General features: G+C 45.1%; 1 protein-coding gene and 1 pseudogene across 1 annotated transcript; one reads left to right on the top strand and one right to left on the bottom strand.

Annotated features, from left to right (window-relative positions):
- Nucleotides 1-7,193: 7,193 nt before the first annotated feature.
- LOC124091855 (cysteine sulfinic acid decarboxylase-like) lies at nucleotides 7,194-18,402 on the top strand (annotated as a pseudogene).
- On the bottom strand, nucleotides 14,284-19,916 carry LOC124091854 (ETS translocation variant 5-like). The gene is made up of 3 exons (XM_046443072.2): nucleotides 19,840-19,916; nucleotides 16,521-16,707; nucleotides 14,284-15,897 (listed from the first exon to the last, which is right to left on the bottom strand). The coding sequence occupies exons 1-3, from the start codon at nucleotides 19,914-19,916 to the stop codon at nucleotides 14,836-14,838; spliced, it is 1,326 nt and encodes a 441-aa protein (XP_046299028.1). The 3' UTR covers nucleotides 14,284-14,835.
- Nucleotides 19,917-23,032: the final 3,116 nt, after the last annotated feature.

The raw sequence follows: 23,032 nt of genomic DNA, 5'->3' as shown, positions 1-23,032 counted from the left end.
TCAGACTCACCTCATTTCCAGAGCAATGGAGCTGGCTTCCCATAGACTGAGACCTCTGAAACATGAGGTGTTCTGCATCACCTTGGGCCACAGCACAGCAGCCAGCCCAACAAAGACTGAGATCTCTGAGAAATGTGGTCCTAGGCAACAGCAAGAATATTGGGTCCCCTAAATATAATTCAGAAATAAAGATATATGTATTATTTTTTAGAATAAAAGGGACTTCATCCCAATAAAAATGTCCTTATTTTGCCTGAAGCTAATATCAAAAAGTTAGGAGCCACAACTGGTCCTGATTTCTGTTGGACTGTTCCTCCCACACACCATTCTATTGGTTTTCTAAAATTATAATATGCTGGAAATTATTGAGAATACCTGAGTAGAGCAGTTCAGGAGTAATCGGTGTCAGTTTTGATTGGGTAATTGATAAATCTAGATGACTACCTCATGTCAAACAGAAGCCATACAGATATTATTTGGAGTCATGTGGTATAAACATCTGAATAACCAATAAGAAAGCAGCCCCAGAATAACACTCTGAAGAGATGAGAATCATTTGGTGGAAAAAGAAGCATCACAGAGTCCCGAGGAGCTCTACACTCAGACTAGCAGTGGGCATTGGGCCTTGCTTCCTTTCATGGGGGCCTTCCTCTGACCAACCAGGCTTGTCCCCAAGCCCTTTCTCCATCATACTTTCCAGCCAGAAGTCACAATAGGTGAACTCAACAGTGCGCCTTTGGTCTCCAGAGGAGTAGTTGTCCCAGCTGAGCTCCTTTGGTCTTGTCACTAGTGTCCAGTCAGATCTCACCAGCTGACCTGAATAGTCAGTCTTCTTAGCAAGCATGGTTGAGGGCCATGCCACCTGGCCCTTTTGGACCATCAAGCATGCCTGACCCACAATGCTTCCACTCCATAGCAGGATCACCAAGCTGTTCCAGCAACTGCCATCAAATCTGTCCCCAGGCAGTTCCACCAGGATCACCATCCTCCCAGGCCTGGTTCAGCTGCCTCACAGGCCTTCTCCTGCAGGTGCTGCCTTCCTTTTGGGATCCTGCCGCTGGTGTCCTGGGGTGTCTCCCTCATAAAGCCAGTGCTGTCCTACACCAACTCGCAGATGTTCGGACCATCCAGAACAGTAAGGGTCTCTCCCACCAACACAGCCAAGTCCTCTGCTCACCTGACTCACCCTGCACTGTGCTGTCTGAGGACATGGCCGTGGACACTACTCCTTCTTCTATGACAGTAATATTTCTAACTGCACCTGCCTCCAATGACAGCTCCTGCCCATGCCCCCAGGTCCATGATACTATGCAGCACAGGCAGCCCACTGGCTCCCCAACACCTCAGGTCTCCCACCTCAACCCCCATTTGTACCTTTCCTTTGTCCCACTAACCACACCTCAGCCCTGATCTGGGAGTCTCCCTGGGTTCCATGGAGAACCTGCCTTTGCAATGCTGCCCTGCTTATAGCCATCCCAGTTAGGGACCATGCACTGCCTTGCACCTGGCACACAGTGTCTTGGCCATCATCCTCCTAGACTGCAGCACCAGAGGAACCTGTGGATACCACCCCTCCTCCCTAGGCTCTCCTAGCACAATCCCTCCTGCCTCCTACTAAAATTTTGGAACATAATATGGGCTGCTTCCTGGTTCTGGGAACATCCATTATAATGGCAGATGTTTCCAGATCCCCAGCAGTTCTAGAGCCACCTCTCAGTCATGTAGGAGCCCTGGTGGGCAGTGGTAGCATAACACATTCATTTAAGGTAACCCACCCAGGAAGCTCAGCCCAGGCTATTAGCTTAAACTCATACCCTTCAACAGTGAGTGGCAGCCATGGGCTGCCTAGTCTTTTGGGTATGATATCAACCCAGACCCTCTTGTGCACATCACTCAACAGCTGGCCAGGCTTTCCTATAGTGCAGTGCAGGGGTTTAGAGTCTCCAGGACAGGCTTGGACTTTGTCACAGGTGGGCTGGATATGGGACATCATATCCAGACTTCCCATTTGCCAGGTCCCCTCTCAGGCCTGCAGTGGTCTTGAAACCTGCACTGCTGGGACTGGAGGGAAAGCTGGTTTTGAAGTGCCAACTCCAGACCTGGGGTCCAAGCTGCAGCCCAGGGTTAAACACTGAGGATCTAAAACACTCACTGTGGAGCATAAAGATCTACATATATGCCTGACCTGATGCCACCACAAAACCCACACTCTGGATTGATGGTATCCTGTATGATCTGAGCTGGGCAAATTTCCTGGCCATCAACCTGGCTAAGATATTCATTGCTAGCTGAAGGGGCTTCCCATTCTCTCATGTATTTGCTTCCAAGGCCTTCCTTTTGCCCCCAAATGTGCTTAAATTCTTATTGTTTTTTTTTTCTGACTCTGTTTATGCATCTCCATTGCTTTCTGATTAGATGTCAGAGAAAGACATGGTATATGTTCATGGTAATGTGTGGAGCCTGACATTATGCAAATTTGGAATAACGACATGCTTTGTGTGTCCAGTAGATAGATCCAAAGGTGCTCTTCCATTGAGGTTTACAGAATTTTTTTTATTTTTCATTTTGAGATGGGGACTCATTCTTTGGAGATTCTGCCTCAGCCCCTGAATGACTGGGATTACAGGAATGCACCACCACACTTGGATTGCCTAATAATTTTTAAGTCCCTTTCCCTTATTTCTTAAATTTAAACCACATTTTTTAAAGGAAGGCATCATCTTCACCATGGTATGGAATGTATTCTCCCATCAAACAGAATGGGCCAGTGCTGTCTGAGAAACTGGGCTATGCACTGTGTGTCCTGGGCTCACTAGGTATCTTCTGGTCATCATTACTGAGTGGTGGATATGGGAACATGTATAGATTGGGACTGGAAAATAACATAACTTTCCATCTCTGTTTAAGACAAGTGAGTGGCCAATGAGCCAGGAGGCCCTTGTGACCCTCAAGATCATACCTCTGTGGTTAGGGCATTTATCATCCTTTGTGCTCTATCACATCAGCAGCCAGCATAGCATCAGCATGTGGAAGAGAACCTGTTGCTACCCAGGAGCCCTTGCCTCTCCCCTTGAACCTTCCCATCAAGTGCCCCAGGACAGTGTTCAGACAAGCCATTGTCCTTCCCTTTCCACAGCCTTTGTAGCACTACTCAGTGGTTAAAATCACCTACTACATCACTGGTCAATCTCTTTCCTCCTCTGTGGTTCCAGAACTCCAGGTTCATCTATCCAAATGTGACAGATAAATCCCTTTCCTTCAAGGCAGATGTCTCTTCTAGAACATCAAGCTGGTTTAGAGAGCAAATACAAGGATAAGTCCTAACCCTCTGTAGCCTCTCAGAACAAAGCTGTCCCTTCTGCATATAGAGGATCCACCCTCCCTGGCCACTTGTTTTTGCAGCTTCCTTGGTCCACTGGGCTCCAGAAATGGAATGTGTGAGAGGAAGGTGATTCTGGTACCAGGGGGTCAGCCCATATGAGAAGGCAGAGAGCCTTATAATGATCTGTCTTCAGACACCAGGAAATGGTAACTGCATCAGTGGGCAAGGTCCTGGGTGTGTGGAGAAAGAATGCTATGAAAACCATGGCTGCCTCTGCCTGAAATCTGAAAACTTAAAATAGCAGAGCATCTCCACGCCGAGATATATACAGGTTGGCCCCAGGTAACTCCCCTATTTAAGGGATACTCAACTCCTTAGGAGACCCAAAGCCTGAAACTCAGGGACACTCAACCATCAAACTCATGAATCATCAAACATGGAACTCCCTGCCAGTGCCAAAAAATGACTGGCACAGGACATTAGAGGTGCTTTGATCATGGGACAGGGACCAATGGTTCCCGCACACAGGGCACCACCCCCTAACCCAGCAGGGCTGCCGATATATCAGCTAGATTCGGGGGCCCCACTGCCCCTTCTAGCCACACCAGCCCATGATTTCCCAAACACAATTGTATCATCCCCACTACAGCAATCCTATGTACCAAGTGCCCACTGGGATACTGCCAGCCAAGTGGACCCACCCTTCTTCCTTTCACTGCAACAGGGACCTGCATCCCTAGAGATACACTGTTTGGAGGCATAATTGGAGGGTCCTGGAATCAAGGGGTCTCCTGGCCCTCCAGTTCTGACTACCATGTCCTGTGGGGAACTCCTAGCACTCTGCTGTGTAAGATCACCTCAGAACCACAATAGTCTGGTTCTTATAGTCTCAGCCCCAGACCTTGTCCTAAGACCCATTGCCATCTTGCTTTCAGATTTGTCTTGGCAACACGGACAGGTCTAGCCATCCCCATGATGACTGGCTTTTCCCAGTTATAGACACATAGGGAGGGAAATAGTCCAGCCCCCAGGCCAGCCACATCTGGTAGATTGCAGCCTGGGTGGAGTGGAAGGGAGGAGGAGAGAGTAAGCAGAGAGGCAGGGAGGAAAGCAGGAAGAAAAATAGACCCTGCATTTGTCTGACCCAAGACCTTGAAACTCAAATTGCCACTAGGTGCCAGCAGAGGACAGGGTTCCTGAGACCTCAAGTAATGATAGCATTCTCTGCCTCCTGTGATCCCATGCCAGGTCCCAGGTGAGCATTAGGGCCACCAGGCAGTGGCATCTGGGAAGAGGACATCAAGGGAAGGAGAGTACGAGACTGGACATACCTGGGTACTGAGAGAGCCAGGATCAGACTTGCATTTGGGACATGGTGGTGGGCAGAAGATCAGAGTCCTCTCATGCAACAGGCACAGGTTACACAATGCATGTTACACAATGTGCCCATACACTGCTCCCGCAAAGATGCATTTATTACTTGGTCTACAAAAGGGGGGTTCTACTGACACCCACACAGACACTGGAGTTCACAGAGGTCAGAGATCGCCCCTCACATTACCCTTTTTTACATCTGCCAGCACCTGCCCCTTCCAATGTTGTGCTCACCCCACAGGGTGCTGAGCTCTCCTGGGCAATGCATGCCAAGAACTGCCCACTGAAGGGGCAGAACTGAAGCCCAAGAGGTTCTTCCTCTTGGAGTTGCAGCACTGGGCCCTGTGTCTCCCTGTCTCTGCCACTCACTGACCATGTGCCTCAATTTAACCCTCTATGGCACAAGTTAAAATCCTACCCTGCATGTCTGGGGGCGACGTAAGTCCAGTACAAACAGTTCTGTGGCTGAAACACATGCAAGTAGGAAAAAAAAGGCTCCTGTCCTCTCTTGCCTAGGAATGACATCCATCAGGCCATAGGCAGGCCAGCCAGATATGGAGGGCCACTTCTTGGGCTGGACTGGAGAACCTTGTTCTCAGTTCATGTCATCATATATGAGGTCCTAAGTGCTCTGGGGAATCTGGGGTGGAATGGAAGTAGACCAGCCCTTCATTGTCAAGCCCTCACAGGTTATCCCAAGGTAGAAGGATCAAATTTAGACTCATTTCTAAAGCTGGTTACCTCCTGGAATTTGGGCTTTGGAATGAAATGAAGTCTTGTGGTTACCATCTCCAAGCACCTGGTTTTGCCCACTGAAGCTGGTTGTATCTGGAGTGTATGAAGTGTTGTCAGGTAGTAGGTTAATATCGTCTATGAAGTAGAGGAACCCCATATGACCCTGAAGCCAAATAAAATCTCCCCACCCAACATCTTACCCATAGACACTATGCAAATGCTTTCTGTTTTTTTGTTTATTTGTTTGTTTTGTACCAGGTATTGACCCAAGAGGCCCTTCAACACTAAGCCACATCCCCAGTGTGATTTTTATTTTTTATTTTATGACAAGGTCTCTCTACATTGCTTATGGCCTCTCAGTTGCTTAGTCTGGCATGTGACTCTCCAGCCTGAGTTTCTCAAGACACTGAGATTGCAGGCATGCTTCCTGCAAATTCTTAACAGAGTTAGAAAAGCTTGTGAGGTCAGTTGGAACCAGACTGTGGAAGATTAATGAGGCCTTACCAGGATTATTCCAATTAATCCTGGAAAGAAATATACCATTATTCAATCTATTCGACAGGTGAAGATAGTGGGGTTAGAGTAAGGCATCCTGAGCTTGGATAGGAAGCAACCTGCAGTCCTCCAAGTCCAGCCAAGGCCAGCAAACATAGGTGGTACAGCTCATGCTACATTCCACTATAGATCTTTCAGGATTTCTGGGTAGCCTGCCCTCTACCACCTCAGCTTCCTGAATGTAGCTGCAAGGTAGGCCATGGGGGTGCAAGTCTGGGAGATATCTGTTGGCAGGGACAAGGCTCCTCAATGTGCAGGTGCTAGGAGGACAAGGGGCACCCACTATGAGATTATTTCCCCACTCCATTCCATGATGCTCTAGTAGTTAGGATCCAGCTCTCCAATAATGTCCCTGATGACTTTTGTAGCTGGGCAGGGACATAGCCTCTTGCCAAGGAGGTGCACAGACTTTGCAGTCTCCTGGAGGGTTGGACAGTAGCCAAGCAGTGCTTGATAAGAGAGGAGTTGTGATTCTTCCCCTGTGCTGGCCCCATTGGCTCTCCTCCTTGTCCCTCTAGTACTTAGGTCAATGAACAGGGGAGACGGTGAGAACAATGTTGGGATTGAAAGGTGTCACCTGGTCATGGAGGTGGGGCTTCATGACCCAGGAGCTGGGGTCATGAGATGGGGCTCTCCAAAAGGGTCACGTTCCATCTTCTAAGTCTAGATTGTGGCTTTTGCCAAAGTTTCCATGAACTCAGCCCCTGGAGTTGGGGGTCTTAAATAAAAGGAGCTTTCTGTCTGTTCAGGACCCCAGAATGAATACTGGGAAATGTAGAAACAGCCCACCATGCCCTTTGAGAGCCCTTCAGTTTGTCCAGGAGATGTACTAAAAGCTGCTTGCTGTGGCCATTATGCCAGGTGCATGGGGCATGGAGAGGTATGGGGTTGGGGACAGGAACAGAATTCAGGTGCTACCCAGTGGGTGTCCCTTCCCCACCAAGCATCATTTTCCAATCCTAATGCCTCTTCCTTCCACGCACAGGCTCATCTCCAGTGCTGGTTAGACCCTTTCCTACCTGCAGCTCTCAGCAGCAAGTGCTTATCTATGCCTGGGAGGTGAGAGGGCCCCTAGGCTTTGGGAGCCACAAAGGCCACTGCCTGGCTGAGTGGTAGTGTTCAGGCCTGTAGGCCTGGGCGGGGTCCACAGCTTCCTTGGGAGGCAAGCTCTGGCTTCTGCCCTCCAGGATCCTTGAGCACCAAAGCGATGAGGGTGACTCTAAAGTCTGCAGAGGAGGAGGCCAGCTCCTTATCTGGGTGAGCAGGCCCACCACTGGGCAGAAAAGATCACTGTGACCAGGCTCCTGTACTCTGACGTCTCAGACTAAGAGATGCCACCACAGCTGTCCAACCCTCCAGGAGACTGCAAAGTCTGCGCATCTCCTTGGCAAGAGGGTATGTTCCTGCCCTGCTGCAAAGGTCATCAGGGACATTATTGGAGAGCTAGATCCTAACTATTAGAGGGGCATGGGATTGAGTGGGGGAATTTTCCCATAGCAAACCAGGAACCTACCCAGAGTGTGGTTCTTGCTTGGCCCACAGCTGAATTCAGAGCTGTTTAAGCAGTGCCAACTCTGGTCAGCTCTCCCTACACCTCTTCTCTGTGTGTTTTAATGATGGAAATAGCATATAACATAAATCACACCCTTATCATTATTTTAAAATGAATAACCTCTGAATTTGTATCCCATAGTTGATATTCAAAGGAAAAAAATGTTAAGTTAAATTCAGTAGAATTTATCTGAGCAAGAGGAAAAAACAAAAATTAAAAAAACATTAATGAGAAAGATTGGATTCCCTCCCCTAACAATCAAAAAATGTCCAAGAAAATAGTAGTGCAGTGCTATGAGGAAGTATATATGAACTGAAGTGAGGCACAAATTCTTTCATTGCTTAAAAGACAACGTAGTTCATTATAACTCTGCAATGGACAAGCTCAGCTGCTGTTATTGCCTGAGACATAGCTATTCAATAAATGAAGCTGTAAGACAGTCAAACTACTAAATTGTAATATAGTTTTCAAAAGGATTTGAGTGCAAGTCCCTACATGGGTTTGACACTGATGGCTTCCTGGCCGGCTGGACCCTTGAAGACTCAGGTGCTACATAGCCTGCAGAGCCATGCCTGAGCCCAGCTAGCAGTGCCTCTGGGCCCCACTACAAACCTACTAGAAGACCTGGCAGAGAGCACCAAGTGCATGAAATGTGGCTTCATTCAGACACTGCTATTGTGGCTGGAAGGCACTGGCCACTACCTGTGCAAAGCCTGCAGCCTCTACACTAAGATGAATGACCTCAGTCTATCCCTCATCAAACAGAAGCACATACCTTCATCCTGGTGGCTAGGAATACACTATGCCAATTGGCACATCATCACCACAACCTTATGGTGCAGAAATTCTGAGGGCTAACCTGTGTGAAATGCCTGTGGACTCTATCAGAAACTCCATGCAGTGCCTCGACCTCTTCCTATGAAAAAATAGGGAATTCAAACCAGGAAACCAAAACCTAAAAATAAGGAAGTCAAAGACTTGTTCTCCTCTAATAGCAATAATTTGGTTCTTATGACTCCAATTTCCACCTTCTAACACAGAGGATTACAGCAAAAATACTTCCCTTCCAACACTTCCAACAGCCACAGGGACAGGAGCCCCTGTGAGGTCTGCTGCAGGAGAGGGCACCAACCCTGAATATAGCAAGCTCCATTATTCAGGTCAAATGGGCTCCACATAGGCTTCAGTGTGGCCTTGCCAGCTGAAGTCACATCCTCAGTGGGACAGGATTCCTATTGTGCTCTGGCCCTGGCCTCAGCCCTTGTGACCACGAGGTGAAGAGGGTTCCACCCAAGAAGGCCTTGCACCTCTTATGTCGGAATTTGTCCTGCAGCCCAGACTGTGGCGATGATGCAGACAGAACCTCCCGCCCATGTGTGATTTCCCCAGGAGGCTTGCTAAAGAGAAAAAGAAGATGAAGCTCCTCTAGGAAAGGGCCAGTGCGTGAAAACATGGCCTGCTCCATTGGGCCAGGGCCACTTCCAGCTGGTCTGCCATGGGTTGTCTCCTGAACTGCTTGCAGAAACTGGGACTAGGAACAGGGCCAATTGCCTGCTAAGGAAGATGGAGAGATTCTTTCCAACAAGGTTCTATGTGTATTGCCCCAAATCATGTGTTTCCTCTGATCGATTTTTGTTATTCCAGAATTTCTGCACACCTGTTCCACATGCATATTTCACAAGCATTCACGGAGAAGATCATTGGAGGCATTTGGCACACATCTTGAAGACTGGGTGAGTTCCTGGCTCTCTTGTCAAAAGCCTGAGTAGTGACTCCAACAGACACTGTGACTGATGTTTCTCAAAGGTCATCTTGCCTGACTGATCTGAGGACAGTTGGAATTTGTACACAGGTGGCAAACAAGATATTATTGTTCCATGTATACAATATTTTTTTAATGTTCAATTTTCATTGCAGCAATCAGGGTTAAATCATTTGCATAAAATTAAACAACATTTTTATAATGAATGTAAACATTTACCTTAATGTTACTTAAAATAATTTAAAAGAAAAAAAAATGTGAACTTAAACCTTCTTATGCTTCTCTTACACTTACATTGAATTTCTATATTCCCAATTCTTTAAGAGAACTATATCAAGAAAAATCTTTTTTTCAAAAAAAATTACCTTTTTCCATTTGTTAAGAATATTTATTTATTTATTTATTTTAAACGAAAAGCAAACTTCTTTATTGTACCAGTACAGAATATAACGCAGCTTGGCAGGATGCATACAGCTCGGCGCAGGGGGAAGTATTTAAAATCATTTGGCAGGTTGAAGCCTTTCTGCACTGTAGACTTTCCACACTCTGGAAAAGAAGCAAACAAACAAACAACCCCCCCCCTCAAAACCCTGAAAAAAACAAAACAAAACAAAACAAAACCACCCAGGAGATGCATGAGTCCAATGGGAATGCAATGGTGATGCCGTCATCCTATATCTTGCGACAGCACAGGCCACATGGTTACAGCAGGGGAGGAGCAGCTCAGGAGACAGAAGATTATTTTCATACTTGCTAAAACAGCATAAATTTATTTAAAAAAAAAATCCCAAACCAGGATAAGTAAAGAAAGGAAAAACAGTTTCGTCTCCAGGGCCCGGGACGTGGCGGCAGGCGCCGGCGGGGGGCGGTGCGCGCGCGGCCCTCCCCCAGACCCCCTCCTTTCGCCACGCGCCCCTCCTCCCCTCCCCTTCCCCTTCCCGCGCGGCGTCCCACGGCCTGCGAGCCGCTGAAGCGCTGCCGTCCGCCTGGACTACTCTGCGCACCTTGGGGTGTACGCCTACCTGCCAGGCACGACTTCCCGCTGCCTCCCCAGCCGCGCGGCGCCTCCTCCAGGACCCAGCACTCCTTGCCAACCCTGCGGCCGCTGCTGTCCCCGCCGGGACTGAGAGGGAAAATGATCCCTGAGGATTTAGAGAGGCAGATCAGTCTGGCTGAAGCTGAGGGTGCTATGCCGTTCCTGGTCAGTGCCACATCTGGCACCACTGTGTTGGGAGCCTTTGACCCCCTGGATGCAATGGCCGATGTGTGCCAGCATCACGGACTGTGGTTACCCGCGGATGGCTGACTCCGTGGCCTGGAACCCCCACAAGCTCCTCGCTGCAGGACTGCAGTGCTCTGCTCTTCTTCTCCAGGATACCTGGAACCTGCTCAAGCGCTGCCATGGATTCCAGGCCAGCTACCTCTTCCCGCAGGACAAGTTCTACGATGTGGCTCTGGACACGGGTAACAAGGTAGTGCAGTGTGGCCGCCTTGTAGACTGTCTGAAGCTGTGGCTCATGTGGAAAGCACAGGGTGGGCAAGGGCTGGAGCAGCGTATCCACCAGGCCTTTGCTCTTGCCCGGTAGGCAAGGAGGGTCCCAGGTCCCCTCCCAGGGTCTACCCTTCCTCCATTTCTGCCCTCAGGATTACTTTCCTCCCCTGTCTCTGTGGTTCTCTTCAGTTTATATGGCTGTCTTCCCCTCTCCACCTGCAATTTGTCACCCTCTGTTCCCAGGTACCTGGTGGAGGAAATAAAGAAGAGGGAAGGGTTTGAGTTGGTCATGGAGGTATGATCCCATGTTCTTTTGCATCCATCTATCCCAGCCTATCCCACGCAGCAAGCTCACATGGAGGAAGAATGACAGTGAAAGGGAAAATGGTCCTCCTTTCTCAGCTCATACCTTCCCCTTCCTTATTCCCCTCAGCCTGAGTTTGTCAACGTGTGCTTCTGGTTAGTGCCTTCCAGCTTGCGGGGAAGCAGGCCAGTCCACATTACAGCCAAAGGCTGTCTCAGGTAGGCTTTTTCTGGCTCTGGGTAGCCCTGCTAAGGGAACTGATGCAGCTGGTGCACTTCTGCCCCTGCTGGCCATTCCTGATATGGGCTGTCCCCCTATTGGTCTCTTGCTCCTGAGGGGCTAGGTAACTGGAAGATAACACAAGCTTGGCCTTTTTGTGGGGGGGCTGGGGGAGAAGGGGATAGGAATAAGATATGTTTGGGGGAAATAAGATGACAGAAAGGAGCATCACAGGAGAACCCAAAAAAGTTAGTGTGCAGCACACAGACCCCTGTGCTAGGGTCTGTGCTGGGAACTCAGGCCCAGGTCAGAGATATAAGGTAGAAATAACAGGAAGAGTCTTTTCAATGATGCTGGGGACAGAGAAACACAGAAAGGCCAATTTGATTTGCCTTCTAGAGGCAAGGAAGTATGTTCTGTCTGGTCCCTAAGAATGGGTTAGTACTAGGTGCTACAGATGATCTGAAAGGACAAGAATCTTCTTGCCCTCATGAAGTTGTTATTGTGGAAAGCAAGAGTTACTGTTTGAAGCCAATATTTCAAGGTGGTTTTGTAAATTACATGCTAGATCGCATGGCACAGATCAGATATTACAGGATCCAGGAGTGGTGGCACACACTTATAATTGGTGTCTCTGGAGGCTGAAGCAGGAGGATCACAAGTTTGAGGCCCGCCTCAGCAACTTAGCAAGACTCTGTCTCAAATTAAAAAATAAAAAGTACAAAAGGACTAGGATGTAGCTCAGTGGTAAAGTACCCTTGGGTAATCCCTGGGAAATAAAAAAGGAACCAGGAAAGGGGAGAAGAAGACATTCAGGATGACTAAAGTTTGAAGGTAGACTGAAGCAGTGTTGAAAATCAGAAAAGTCAGGATTTAGCATAAGAGATTGTCTTACAGCTATCTTGTAGGTAGGAGAAATGAGGAATAAAGCAGAAGGTAGAGAAGGCCAACCAAGTTGGATGTGGTGGAAAAAGTAATGTGGGGCCAAGGTGAGGGTCTAAGCAGTGAAGGTAATTCCAGAAGATGGCTGGGTGGGAGGGAAAAACAGCTCTGAGAGCCGGGTAGTCCAGGTAGCTGGCCCATCTTCTCACCTGACCCCACGCTGCAGCTGGACTCTACCGCTCCCATAGGTAGCCCCTGTGCTCAAGGAGCGCATGGTAAAGGAAGGCTCCATGATGATCGGCTACCAGCCCCGTGGGACCCATGGCAACTTCTTCCGAATGGTGGTGGCTAACCCCACTCTGACCCTGCTGATATAGACTTCCTCTTCAACGAGCTGGAGTGGGTAGGCCAGGACCGGTGAGCCTTCTTCCTCTAGAGGCCTCAGTGCCACCCCTCACCCCACTGAGTCTCTCTGCCTTGTCTCCTGCGTTCTCAAAATAGCCTCTCTAGGAAACAAAGTAGGCTTAAGCTATTAGGAGAATGTTTAAATAACTATATCCATAGGATGCAAGGTTATTCTTTCATTAAAATTATATTTACAAAGAGTTTTTATTAATTGAGAAAAATAATATAATGTTATGTTGAAAAAGCTGGATATAGGACTATGTAGTAATGAGCAATGTTCAGAAATACATAGGAAAAGGCTGATGAATGAACTATGCCAGAGTTTGTTTTCCCTGAGATAATAGGCAATTTTAAAATTGACCCCTTTATACTTTTGTGCCTTCTCCTTTTACTATGTAATGAATATGCATTATGTAATAGGAACATAATAAAATTAAAATTTCAAGTATATTAAAAAAAAGAAAGGAAAAACAAATCTATACAGCATTTACAACAAATAAATCTCTAGCCGTCTGGGGGGTAAAATATGCATCTATGTATAGACTATGTGCAGATTAGAAAGCTATAAATATGGTTTAGAAGAGTCCTTTGATTAGAGTACAATGCTAATTACAACCCAAGATATAAGCTCCACACCTTTGTGGGCTAATTTCCCATAGAGGAAAATCTCATTTTTCCATATCTATAAAATGCACCTTTATCCCTATGAACCTCTTCACAAATGTGCTGTTGGTTATAAGGGGGATCATGGAACATTCCATTTTTTGAAAAGCAACTCAAAGCCTGTGCCTCACACTCAAGGACTCAGCACTGTCTTCTCCACACATGAGGAACAGCACAGTCCTTCTTAATGTTCTGAGTGACAAAGGGAGCACAAAATTCCATCACTGGAGCAGGCAGCATGTGCCATCACCCTCTAGAGTGACTTTCCTCTACTTTGAGCTCAACTTTCACTCAGCTTTAACTTAGTTGTTTTAAACTTTCCCAATATAATACAGCAATTAGAAGAAACTTAAAGGAGTGGCAGAAAACCAGAGTGCTAGCACTGTTTTACCTGTTGGTGTCACCTGTAAGCCTCAAACCCTACTGAACTGTTATGTAGGGTTTAAAGCCCAAGATGTAAAGAAGAAGGAAAAAAAAAAAAAAACACAAACGGATGAAATGGAAATTGTCATTAGTCATGCCCATGGAAGAATCCCTAGGGTTCCCACCAGGTGACCAAGTTTCAAATGGACATGACATGTAATATGTACATCTCCTTCCCAGAGAGGGCATGTTAGTGAACATGGGGAGCTATACACATAGAATCTATGCTTGTGTCCAGGCTGCCCTGCACACTTCAAAAATGTACAACTCAGTTGCAAATGTTCCATCAGGTTGTCTGGTGCAGAAAGCACAAAGCAGGCCACAGAGCAGGCTTTTATGTGGCTAGGGAACAGCCCCAGCAAAGCCCCTCTCAAGCTGCAGCTCTTCATAAGTCGGCACAGCCCTGCCTATGGGACACAGTGCACAGTTACCAAAAGGTTTTTTTTTTTTTTTTGCTTTAAATACCAAAACTACAAAAATCAGTTTATAAACTGTTTTTCCAAAACAACCACCAAAACAAAACAACCCCCCCCCGCCCCCTGAATCAAAGCAAAACTAAATACTGTCAAAACTGTTAATCTCCCTTCCCCTAAAATGAAAGCCATCCACATTCAACCATGTGACTCGGAAGAGAGAGGGGGCCTGCTCTATTTGGTGACCACATGGCTGGAAGGTTCCCAAGGGTAGCAATGGTTTATGATTTGAGAACCATGGAGTGGGTAACAGCTGTCAGGACTCATTCTCCCCTTTTTCTAAACCAAGGGGAAGTATTTCAGATTGAGCTAGAAGAACTCTCCAAATTTCAACACATATTTTTAACCTTTAATTGGTCCGAGCCTCCCCAACTCAGTCTACCTACTTTTATATGAGCTTTTGATTTCTTTAATAAATTGTGCAAACCAGAGCCCTTCTATGTAAAGGCATTTAGTAGTCCATGATCAACGCAGATTGTCACACACTCGGTCCCATTTTGAGGGTACTAACCTGAACAAGGTATTGCTTTGCATATATTGTCCATGGTAGTGAGGAGGCTCCATTCCCACATCCTCTTCCCAGAAACCTCATCAGAATCAGAGTCGAGGCACCAACCTTTTGGTGGTTTTTCTGCCCCTGCCTGTTCCCACTCCCCAGCCAAGGTATATGCCTTTCAGGGTAAAAATCCAGAGATGGCTTGGGCTCTCCGGAAAGTATTCAAATGGCAAGCTTTAGAACAGCCAAGAACACAAACAAAACCACTGCCCTCATCTGCCTGAACGGGAACTGCTAGCTCTAGGGTTTGGCTGCTCAGCCACTCAGAAACTTGGTAAGCGAAGCCTTCAGCATAGGGGAGGCTGCTGCAGCGATCCATGTCCAGGAGGTAAGCAGGGTTGTCTTCAAAGTGGGTCAGTGGCAGGGTGTCCTCCTCATTGAGGGGGCATTCAGACTCTGCCTTCAGGAATGGACGCTGATTGTCTGGGAAGGCCATGGACAAAAGGGCATCCGGGTCACAGACAAATTTGTTGACATATCTTTCCCCAGCGACCTTCTGCATGATGCCCTTTTCATAGTAGTAGTGTAGAGAATGGCTCAGCTTGTCATAGTTCATGGAAGGCCGGTTCTTCTGGATGCCCCAAAGCCGAGCAACCTCCTCTGGTTCTATCAGCTTAAACTCCATGCCTCGGCCTGTCCAGGCGATGAAGTGAGCATTGGCTGAGTCATCAAGAAGAGTGACCAGAAACTGCCACAGTTGAAGGGAGCCTCGCCTCTGATAAAGAGGGCCCTCCCGATACATGGTGGGCTCTTGCTTGACTTTGCCTTCCAGTCTCTCAGGGACAACGCAAGTGTCATCAAAATATAACCGGGGATCTTTTTCATATGAAAAACTTTCATGGCTGCTGGAGAAATATCCCCCTCTCATGTAGGATGACTGGCAGTTAGGCACTTCTGAATCAACGCAGTAATCCCGGGACTCCTGCTTGATTCCCATTGGTGACTGGAACCCATGTGCTGGGGGACCTGGCATTCTAGAGACCCCATGTTCATAGAGTGGGTCATGGTATTCTTGTTTGAATCCCTGAGGGGGTGGGGGAGCTGCAGGGACAATAGGTTCTGACATTTGTCGGTGGTAACTGGGGCGATTATCTCCAGGAACTCCCGACTGCGGAGGGAAGGGATGGCAGGGTTCAGACAGTTGTCTCTGAAATCTCCCATTGCAGGTGAGGAAAAGACCCTAATGAGGTTTCTGTCCATGACTGGCTGGCACCATTGTTCTGGGGCTGAGCAAAGGCAGAATTTCATGGCCAAAGCCCATGACAGAGGAAAGCTATTCTGTCCCATGGCAGCAGGACTGCAGAGAGACAGAGCAAGCTCTTGGGGACAAAATATAACCCATAAGGGCGTGCTCCCATGGACCACCTTCCTGCTGACTCACATCACCTGCTAGCAGTTACCACCCAGTACCTAGTCCTCTCAAATAACCCTCTCAAAGCTAGCAGGGTCTTTTAGGTCAACTGTGAGGTCACAGAACTCATAATCTAATCACTTCACTGTGAGCATTCCTGCATTGTCTCCCATGAGCTTTGGGGGACAACTCACACCAAAGCATAACACATTTTAATTGCCAAACAGCAAATAATTTTTGCTTAGTATATAAGTAGGTTGATCATCACCAAAAGATAGATGCTGTAATTCTGTCATCCTGTGGCCTTGTGAAACCACTTTCCAGGACTCCTATGGAAGTTCCATCAGATCCATCCAGCACACCAACACTCAATTATGTCCCATCTCAAGTTCCACTTCCAAAGCAGTAGCATCAGGTACCACCACTTACAATGCAGCAATTTTTTTCTATACCCACTGGAGTCTTTGAAGCACAGCTGCATTTTCAGATGATGCTTTGTTCAAAGCCCCACACTGCTTTTGTCTTAGAGATGGTGCTACATCTTCATATTTCACTCCACCTTCAATTAATGCTAGAGCAACCAGCACTGGAGCGCTCTCAAGGCCCACAATGCCACAGACAGCAATCAAACAGCCAGATCTGGTTGGAGAGTGGTACAACATCAGTAAAAGCCAATCAAGCACATGCATGCCTTCTTTCTCCACAAGAAGAGTGTCTAGAGTTGCTTCACATACTCTTACTCTTGGTATACCTCAAAACCTCTTAAATTCTTCTGCCAATTGACCTACATTTGCATTGGCTAGATCCTGTGTAGGAAGGAATCTTACTTCATACACATGACATTCATTGGAGAAAAGATAGCCTCTTTAGGGGCTGAGGCAGTGGCTCAATGGTAGAGCGCTCACTTAGCACATGCGAGGGCCTGGGTTCGATCCTCAGCATCACATAAAAATAAATAAAACAAAGGCATTGTGTCCAACTACAACTAAAATTTTTTTTTTTTTTAAAAAGATAGCCTCTTCAAGAAATGGGCCTGGGAAAACTGGAAATCCATATGTAGAAAAATGAAATTAAACCTTTATCTTTCACCCTGCTTCAAACTCAACTCAAGTGCACCAAAGACTGAGGCACTAGAACACAGACCCTGGATCTAACAGAAGAAAAAGTAGTCCCATGTTGGCTGAGGAACTGACTCCATTAACAAGACTCTGATGCAAAAGAAGTAAAATCAAGAATCAATAAATGGGATGGATTCAAACTAAACCTTTTCCTCAATAAAGGAAACAATCAGTAACATGAAGAGAGAGCCTAAATAATGGGAGAAAATCTTTACCACATGCACCTCAGATAGAGCATTAATCTCCAGAATATATAAAAAACTCAATACCAAAAAAAGAAAACCAACCCAAATAACAGAGTCAATAAATGGCTAAGGAACAGAACCCAGCAGTCCTGTTCTGTTTGGATTAGAAAGAGGAGAGCCAAGGGAAGGGAGGGGGCATGGGTGAAATAAGGGTAATAGAATGAATCAGACATTTTTACCCTATGTGCTTATATAATTACATGACCAGCGTGATTCTACATCATGTACAACCAACACTTCATGGAAGAAGAATACAATCAATCAACAACTATATGAAAAAATGTTTTAACATCTCTAGCAATTAGAAAAATGTATACCAAAATTAAAATTTCATCTTCCTTTAGTCAGAATGGCAATTATCAAGAATATTAGAAACAGTAAATGTTTGTGAGGATGTGGGAACAAGGTACACTCAGACATTGCTGGTGACACTGCAGATTGGTGAAACCATTATGGAAAGCAGTATGGAGATTCCTCAGAAAACTTGGAATGGAACCAACATTTGACCCAGCTATCCCACTGCTTAGAGGATAGGAAAGGTAGCAGAATACAACAGTTACTAATAGGGCATTATGTAAAAATGTGGATGTGTAACCGATGTGATTCTGCAATCTGTATTTGGGGTAAAATTGGGAGTTCATAACCAACTTGAATCTAATGTATGAAATATGATATGTCAAGAGCTTTATAATGTTTTGAACAACCAATAAAAAAAATTAAAAAAAAATAAATAAAATCAGCATACTACAGTGATGCAGCTACATCAATGTTTATAGCAGCTCAATTCACAAAAGCTAAACTATGGAACCAACCTTAGTGCCCTTCAATAGATTAATGGATAAAGAAAATGTGATATATTTACACAAAGGCATATAACTCAGCCACAGAAAAGAATGAAATTATGGCTTACTCTGAGAAATGGATGGAGCTGGAGAACATCACTCTAAACAAAATAAGCAAATCCTAAAGAATCAAAGGCCAAAGATTTCTCTGATATGCAGATGCTAATCCATAATAGGGGGGTACCTTGGATTAGACAGAGGGGAGTGAAGGGAGGGGAGAGGTTACGGGTATAGGAAGGATAATAGAATGAATCAAACATTATTACCTTATGTGCATATATGATTATAAGAGCAGTGTGATTCTACATCATGCACAACTTCTGAGGAATGAGAAGTTATATTCCATTTATGTAAGAACATTATTTTATATATGACTTTATAAAATCCTCCTTTTAATTTTAAGATGTCATCCATCTGTTTTCAAAAATGTTAATGGGAAAAGTGGACATGTATACTTTAGAATCAGAGAATATATGTGGTTTTTACACTTTTTATTTCTACTATTTTCTTTAGTATGGAGACATAAAACTTTACAATTCAGCGAGCAAATGACTTTTAAAAAGTATTCTGAAATTAATGTTTTTTGATATGATTGGGTAATCAATTAGTAGGCAGCAGATAATCCTAGATAAGTTTTATAGATTCTGCAAGAAGGAAGGGGATGAAGGAAAATCTTGATATCAAAGACACTGTGAGGAGCTGGCTTTAAAACGTGTCATGGTATGAGACATGCTCAATGATATAGCAATTGGAGATTTCTAGAGTAGCCACTTTGAAAATATTTGTGTGGCCAGCTTTTTCATCCCCCCCCACTTTAAAAAACTATTCATTTATAATCCTTTCTTGCATGACAACCTCTTTTTTATATTACCATGAAAAATATTCATGGATATTTACATGTGATAAAGACCCTACTTTGGTCATTTATTTTTCTGAACCTTAATTGATTAATCCATGAGATAAATTCAATAAATTGCTTCACAGGAAACAAATGAACTCTGGGATATTTATGCTGACCTCTATCTAGTTTTTATAGGAAATGTGATTATGATAGTAGAATTAGTTGGCAAAGGTTATATTTCAACAACTTGGACCACATATAAACACTCTTTTATCCATTGAAACACATTGTTTTTTCCTGCCTCCTTTGTATGACCAGTCCATATTATCAGGTATTATTAGGCACTCATTTAGATTCTGAGCAGTCTGATCTGAGAAATTAAGGCTTACAACTCAGGAGGCAGAGGCATGAGGATCACAGGTTTGAGGCCCACCTCAGCAACTTAGCATAGGAAAAATCTCTTCTAGGAGGCTGCAAACTTCCTTCTTAGTTTAAGCTGGGCTTGCAAGGGCATCATGTGGGGGGCTCCAAGGCTTCAAGATAAGACAATGATGTCTCTGGGCACAGAGATCATCATTTGGGAATAAAAGCAGATTCTGTGGTTGGTGGGTCTGTGGCTTCCACTTTGTAAAAACACAGAGTGTTTGAGGTGGAAGGAAGTAGTGTGGTCTGCTTGCTCCATTTATGGGGGGTGAAATGGATTTCAGAGACGCCAAATAATTTGCCCAAAGTCACAGCTCAACACAGCTCTTCTGACTCCTTTCTGTTGCACCATGCACTGCTGGGCAGCTTCACTGTCCATTGTGAGAAAGTTGTTGACCCAGTCCTCTCACATCCTTAGGTGTCAAACCCCATTTATCTTTGTCACTTCAGCACATGTACAGACAAGGGGAATTAGAGTTCATTGAAGCGGAAAAAGGCCTAAGATGTTCACTCCTGCAGTAAGTAGTCTGAACAGGGCACATGAATAAGCATCTTAATCTGATCTTGCATATAGCTCTATGCAATACACATTGCCTATCCTGAACTCAGTTTCTTCACCTGTCGTATGAGGACATTTACCACGATAATCCTTAAGCCTGATAAATGATTATGTATAGGAATTACTGACAGGTGTTTACAGAGCTTTGTCATCTGCATTGCACACATCTTGCCCTTTTTTTTCCAAAGCCTGTTTTAACCTTACTTTGACCTACTTATTTTGTTATTTAGTATGATTTTATATTTGCCAGGAAAATAAATCCACTGTATCATTTGTCCAAAACCTAAATGACAAGATGAATTTCTAACTGGGGTCCACATAGGCATTTGCACTCAGCTGTGTCTTGTGTTCCCCGCTGTCCATCAGGCTCCCGGTAAAAGCTTTGCCATTCTTCCCCTTCTCAAGCACAAAAATCTGCTGCATTCCCACAGAGCAATCAGAGTCTCCTTGTGCTTAAGAACAACCAGCTATAGCTGAACTGTGAACATCTGCATATATGACATGAAGCCATATGACATGACCCTGCTGTGATTGGATCTGCATTCATGTGGGGGCACAGGAGTCTCTTTCCCTATCTGGGTGAAATTCAGGCTCCTTTTCTATTCATGCTTCTATGTTTTAAGATAGGATTCAGGAAATCTTGCAGTATTTGGAAAATGCTTCTCTTTCACAAGTGATTGATTCCCTCCATAACCTGGAACTAAAAGATGAGCTACTTCCATTAAATTCATTACATGGGATAGAAATCTTCTTTATAACCACAATGATCATCATGGCTATGAAGGCCAAGTCTCATTTGTCATCAAGTCTATTTGATTGCCTTCTGGTCCAGGTCACCTCTTTTCTAAAGGAATAAAAGAGTCTTGCTCTATTCAGAGGTAAAGGGGGAAATGAGACTCTGCTCTGAAGATCAATCCCTGAAGCCAGGACTCATTCCTCTTTTCTGTCCATCACAGGACAGTGCACCTAGTCAATCCAAGGTCAGTCATTGACCTTGCTCTTGTTACCCAGACTCTCAGCAGCTTTGAACTTTTCTCATCTGTTTTCACCTTATAGGCCCAAGCAAGCATTCTGGGTTGACTCAAGAAACACATGTGGTCCAGCGTCCTTAGAAACCACATCTCTGACTGTGGTTTCTTTGGAGGCCCTTTCTTAATTCAAACTACCCTTGACATCCCACTTTTCTACAAATAGCCTTTCCATGGGTTATCACCTCTTTTAGGCTCAAACTTCAATAGTCAGCTCCCTCCTTACAGAAGAGAAGTTGGTTGTTGGGTAGAAGGTTATAGTTCCAGTAATCTAGATCCCAGGTATTTTCATGTCCCTCAGTATTTGTGGGGAATTTGTTCTAGGACTTCCCTAAGGATACCAAAATCTGAGGATGCACCAGCCCCTTGTATGTGATGGTGGGATATTTTCATAGAACCTATGCACATCTTCCTATAAAATGTAAATCATCTCTGGATCACTCAGAATACATGATACAGTGTAAATGCCATGTAAATACTTGTTATACTATATTGTTTTGGGACATGTGAAATACAGATGCAGTTTTATTTTTAAGAGTTTCAATCCATGATTGACTCTGTGGATGTCGAACCCACAGATAGAGGGCCGACCCCAGTTCTCTCCATATCAGTATACTTGAAGTCCCTTCCATAGGCTCTCTGCCTGCCTCCAGCAGAGCCACAGACAATGGAGCCCTCAGGTATACTCAGTGCTTCTTGAAATCCTATGCTTGCTTAGGTTATGATGCTATGTGTAGAAAGTTGTGCCTACAGCTTCACAGTGTTTAAGTAAGTCAGTAAGAAGCTTATTCTCCTGTGCTTGTTAACTTGCTGCCCTGTTAAAACTCAAAACACTCCCTGGGAGTAGTTCCTTCATGTCCAATTGTTTCCTGATTTGCAACAATCTTTTCTACACCAGAGCCAATAATTTTAGAGCCATATATACCTTCCAGTCTAATATCAAAGCAATTTCTTTCAGCCTCTTTTTGTTCCCTGAGATGAAAAATCCTTTTCTGCTTGGATCTTTTATTATAAGGTATACTTATAATGTCTGACCAAAATGATTAGACATGTAGTTTCCAGGGTCAAATACAAACTTCCAGTCCCATGGAGGCTCAGAGCAATAGGTCTAGTCAGAGGATGTGGTGTTACAGAGCCCAAGTTACACAGGAGGTGGAAATAGGCAAAGATAGTAAAACCCAGAAAGGTCATGTTAAAGGTAGAAGTTAGGCAAGAAGCCAAATCACTACCCAGTAGCTTGACCAAACATGTCATCCATTAGAATTTATACAAAAGAAAACAAGTCTTGTAGTCAAAACAACACCGTGCACACAAAAACTGGCATTTGATTTTAACTCTGCCACTCACTGACCTATGTGATTTTAAGGTTTGTGAATCTCAGTCCAGATAATATCTATCTCTCTAAGGGGCTGTTAAAATTTAAAATGAGGATTCTTTGGAAAACACTTTATAAAATCCTAAGTGCAATGGAATTGATGGCTATTCTGTGATGTGCTCTTAAACATTTTTCTAGAATCGCATAGAATTCACTCTCAGTCAAGGCAAGTGAGCATGGCATGTTTTCCCAGATGCTCAGGAAGCTTGCACATTTTTTAGTTCTGTTAAAGTGTGCCACAGTCTGGCTGGGCACAAATGCCGCAGTCTGGCTGGGCACAAAATCACGAGCCACCACACAGCTTGTAGATTCAAACAGCAACTCTTTATTCCCGAACTCACACCAGCCGTCTACAATCACGTTCTGGGGAAATCCACGTTCTCTTCCCAAATCCACGTTCTCTGCCCAAATTCACCTCCTCTGGGCTTCTATCTCCAAAATATATTGTCTAAATCCCGTGAGAACTCAAGGGGAACTCAGGCAGCAGGATACGCCCTATTCCCAGCAGGAATAATCTTAAACCTTAAACCTGG

The sequence above is a fragment of the Marmota monax genome, unplaced genomic scaffold (genome assembly GCF_021218885.2).
Source record: "Marmota monax isolate L192 unplaced genomic scaffold, Marmota_monax_Labrador192_F-V1.1 WCK01_AAM20220418_F8-fsc00252, whole genome shotgun sequence".
Taxonomy (NCBI): Eukaryota; Metazoa; Chordata; class Mammalia; order Rodentia; family Sciuridae; genus Marmota; species Marmota monax.
Note: the sequence above shows the minus strand (reverse complement) of the source record. Positions and strands in the feature narration are given on the sequence as shown.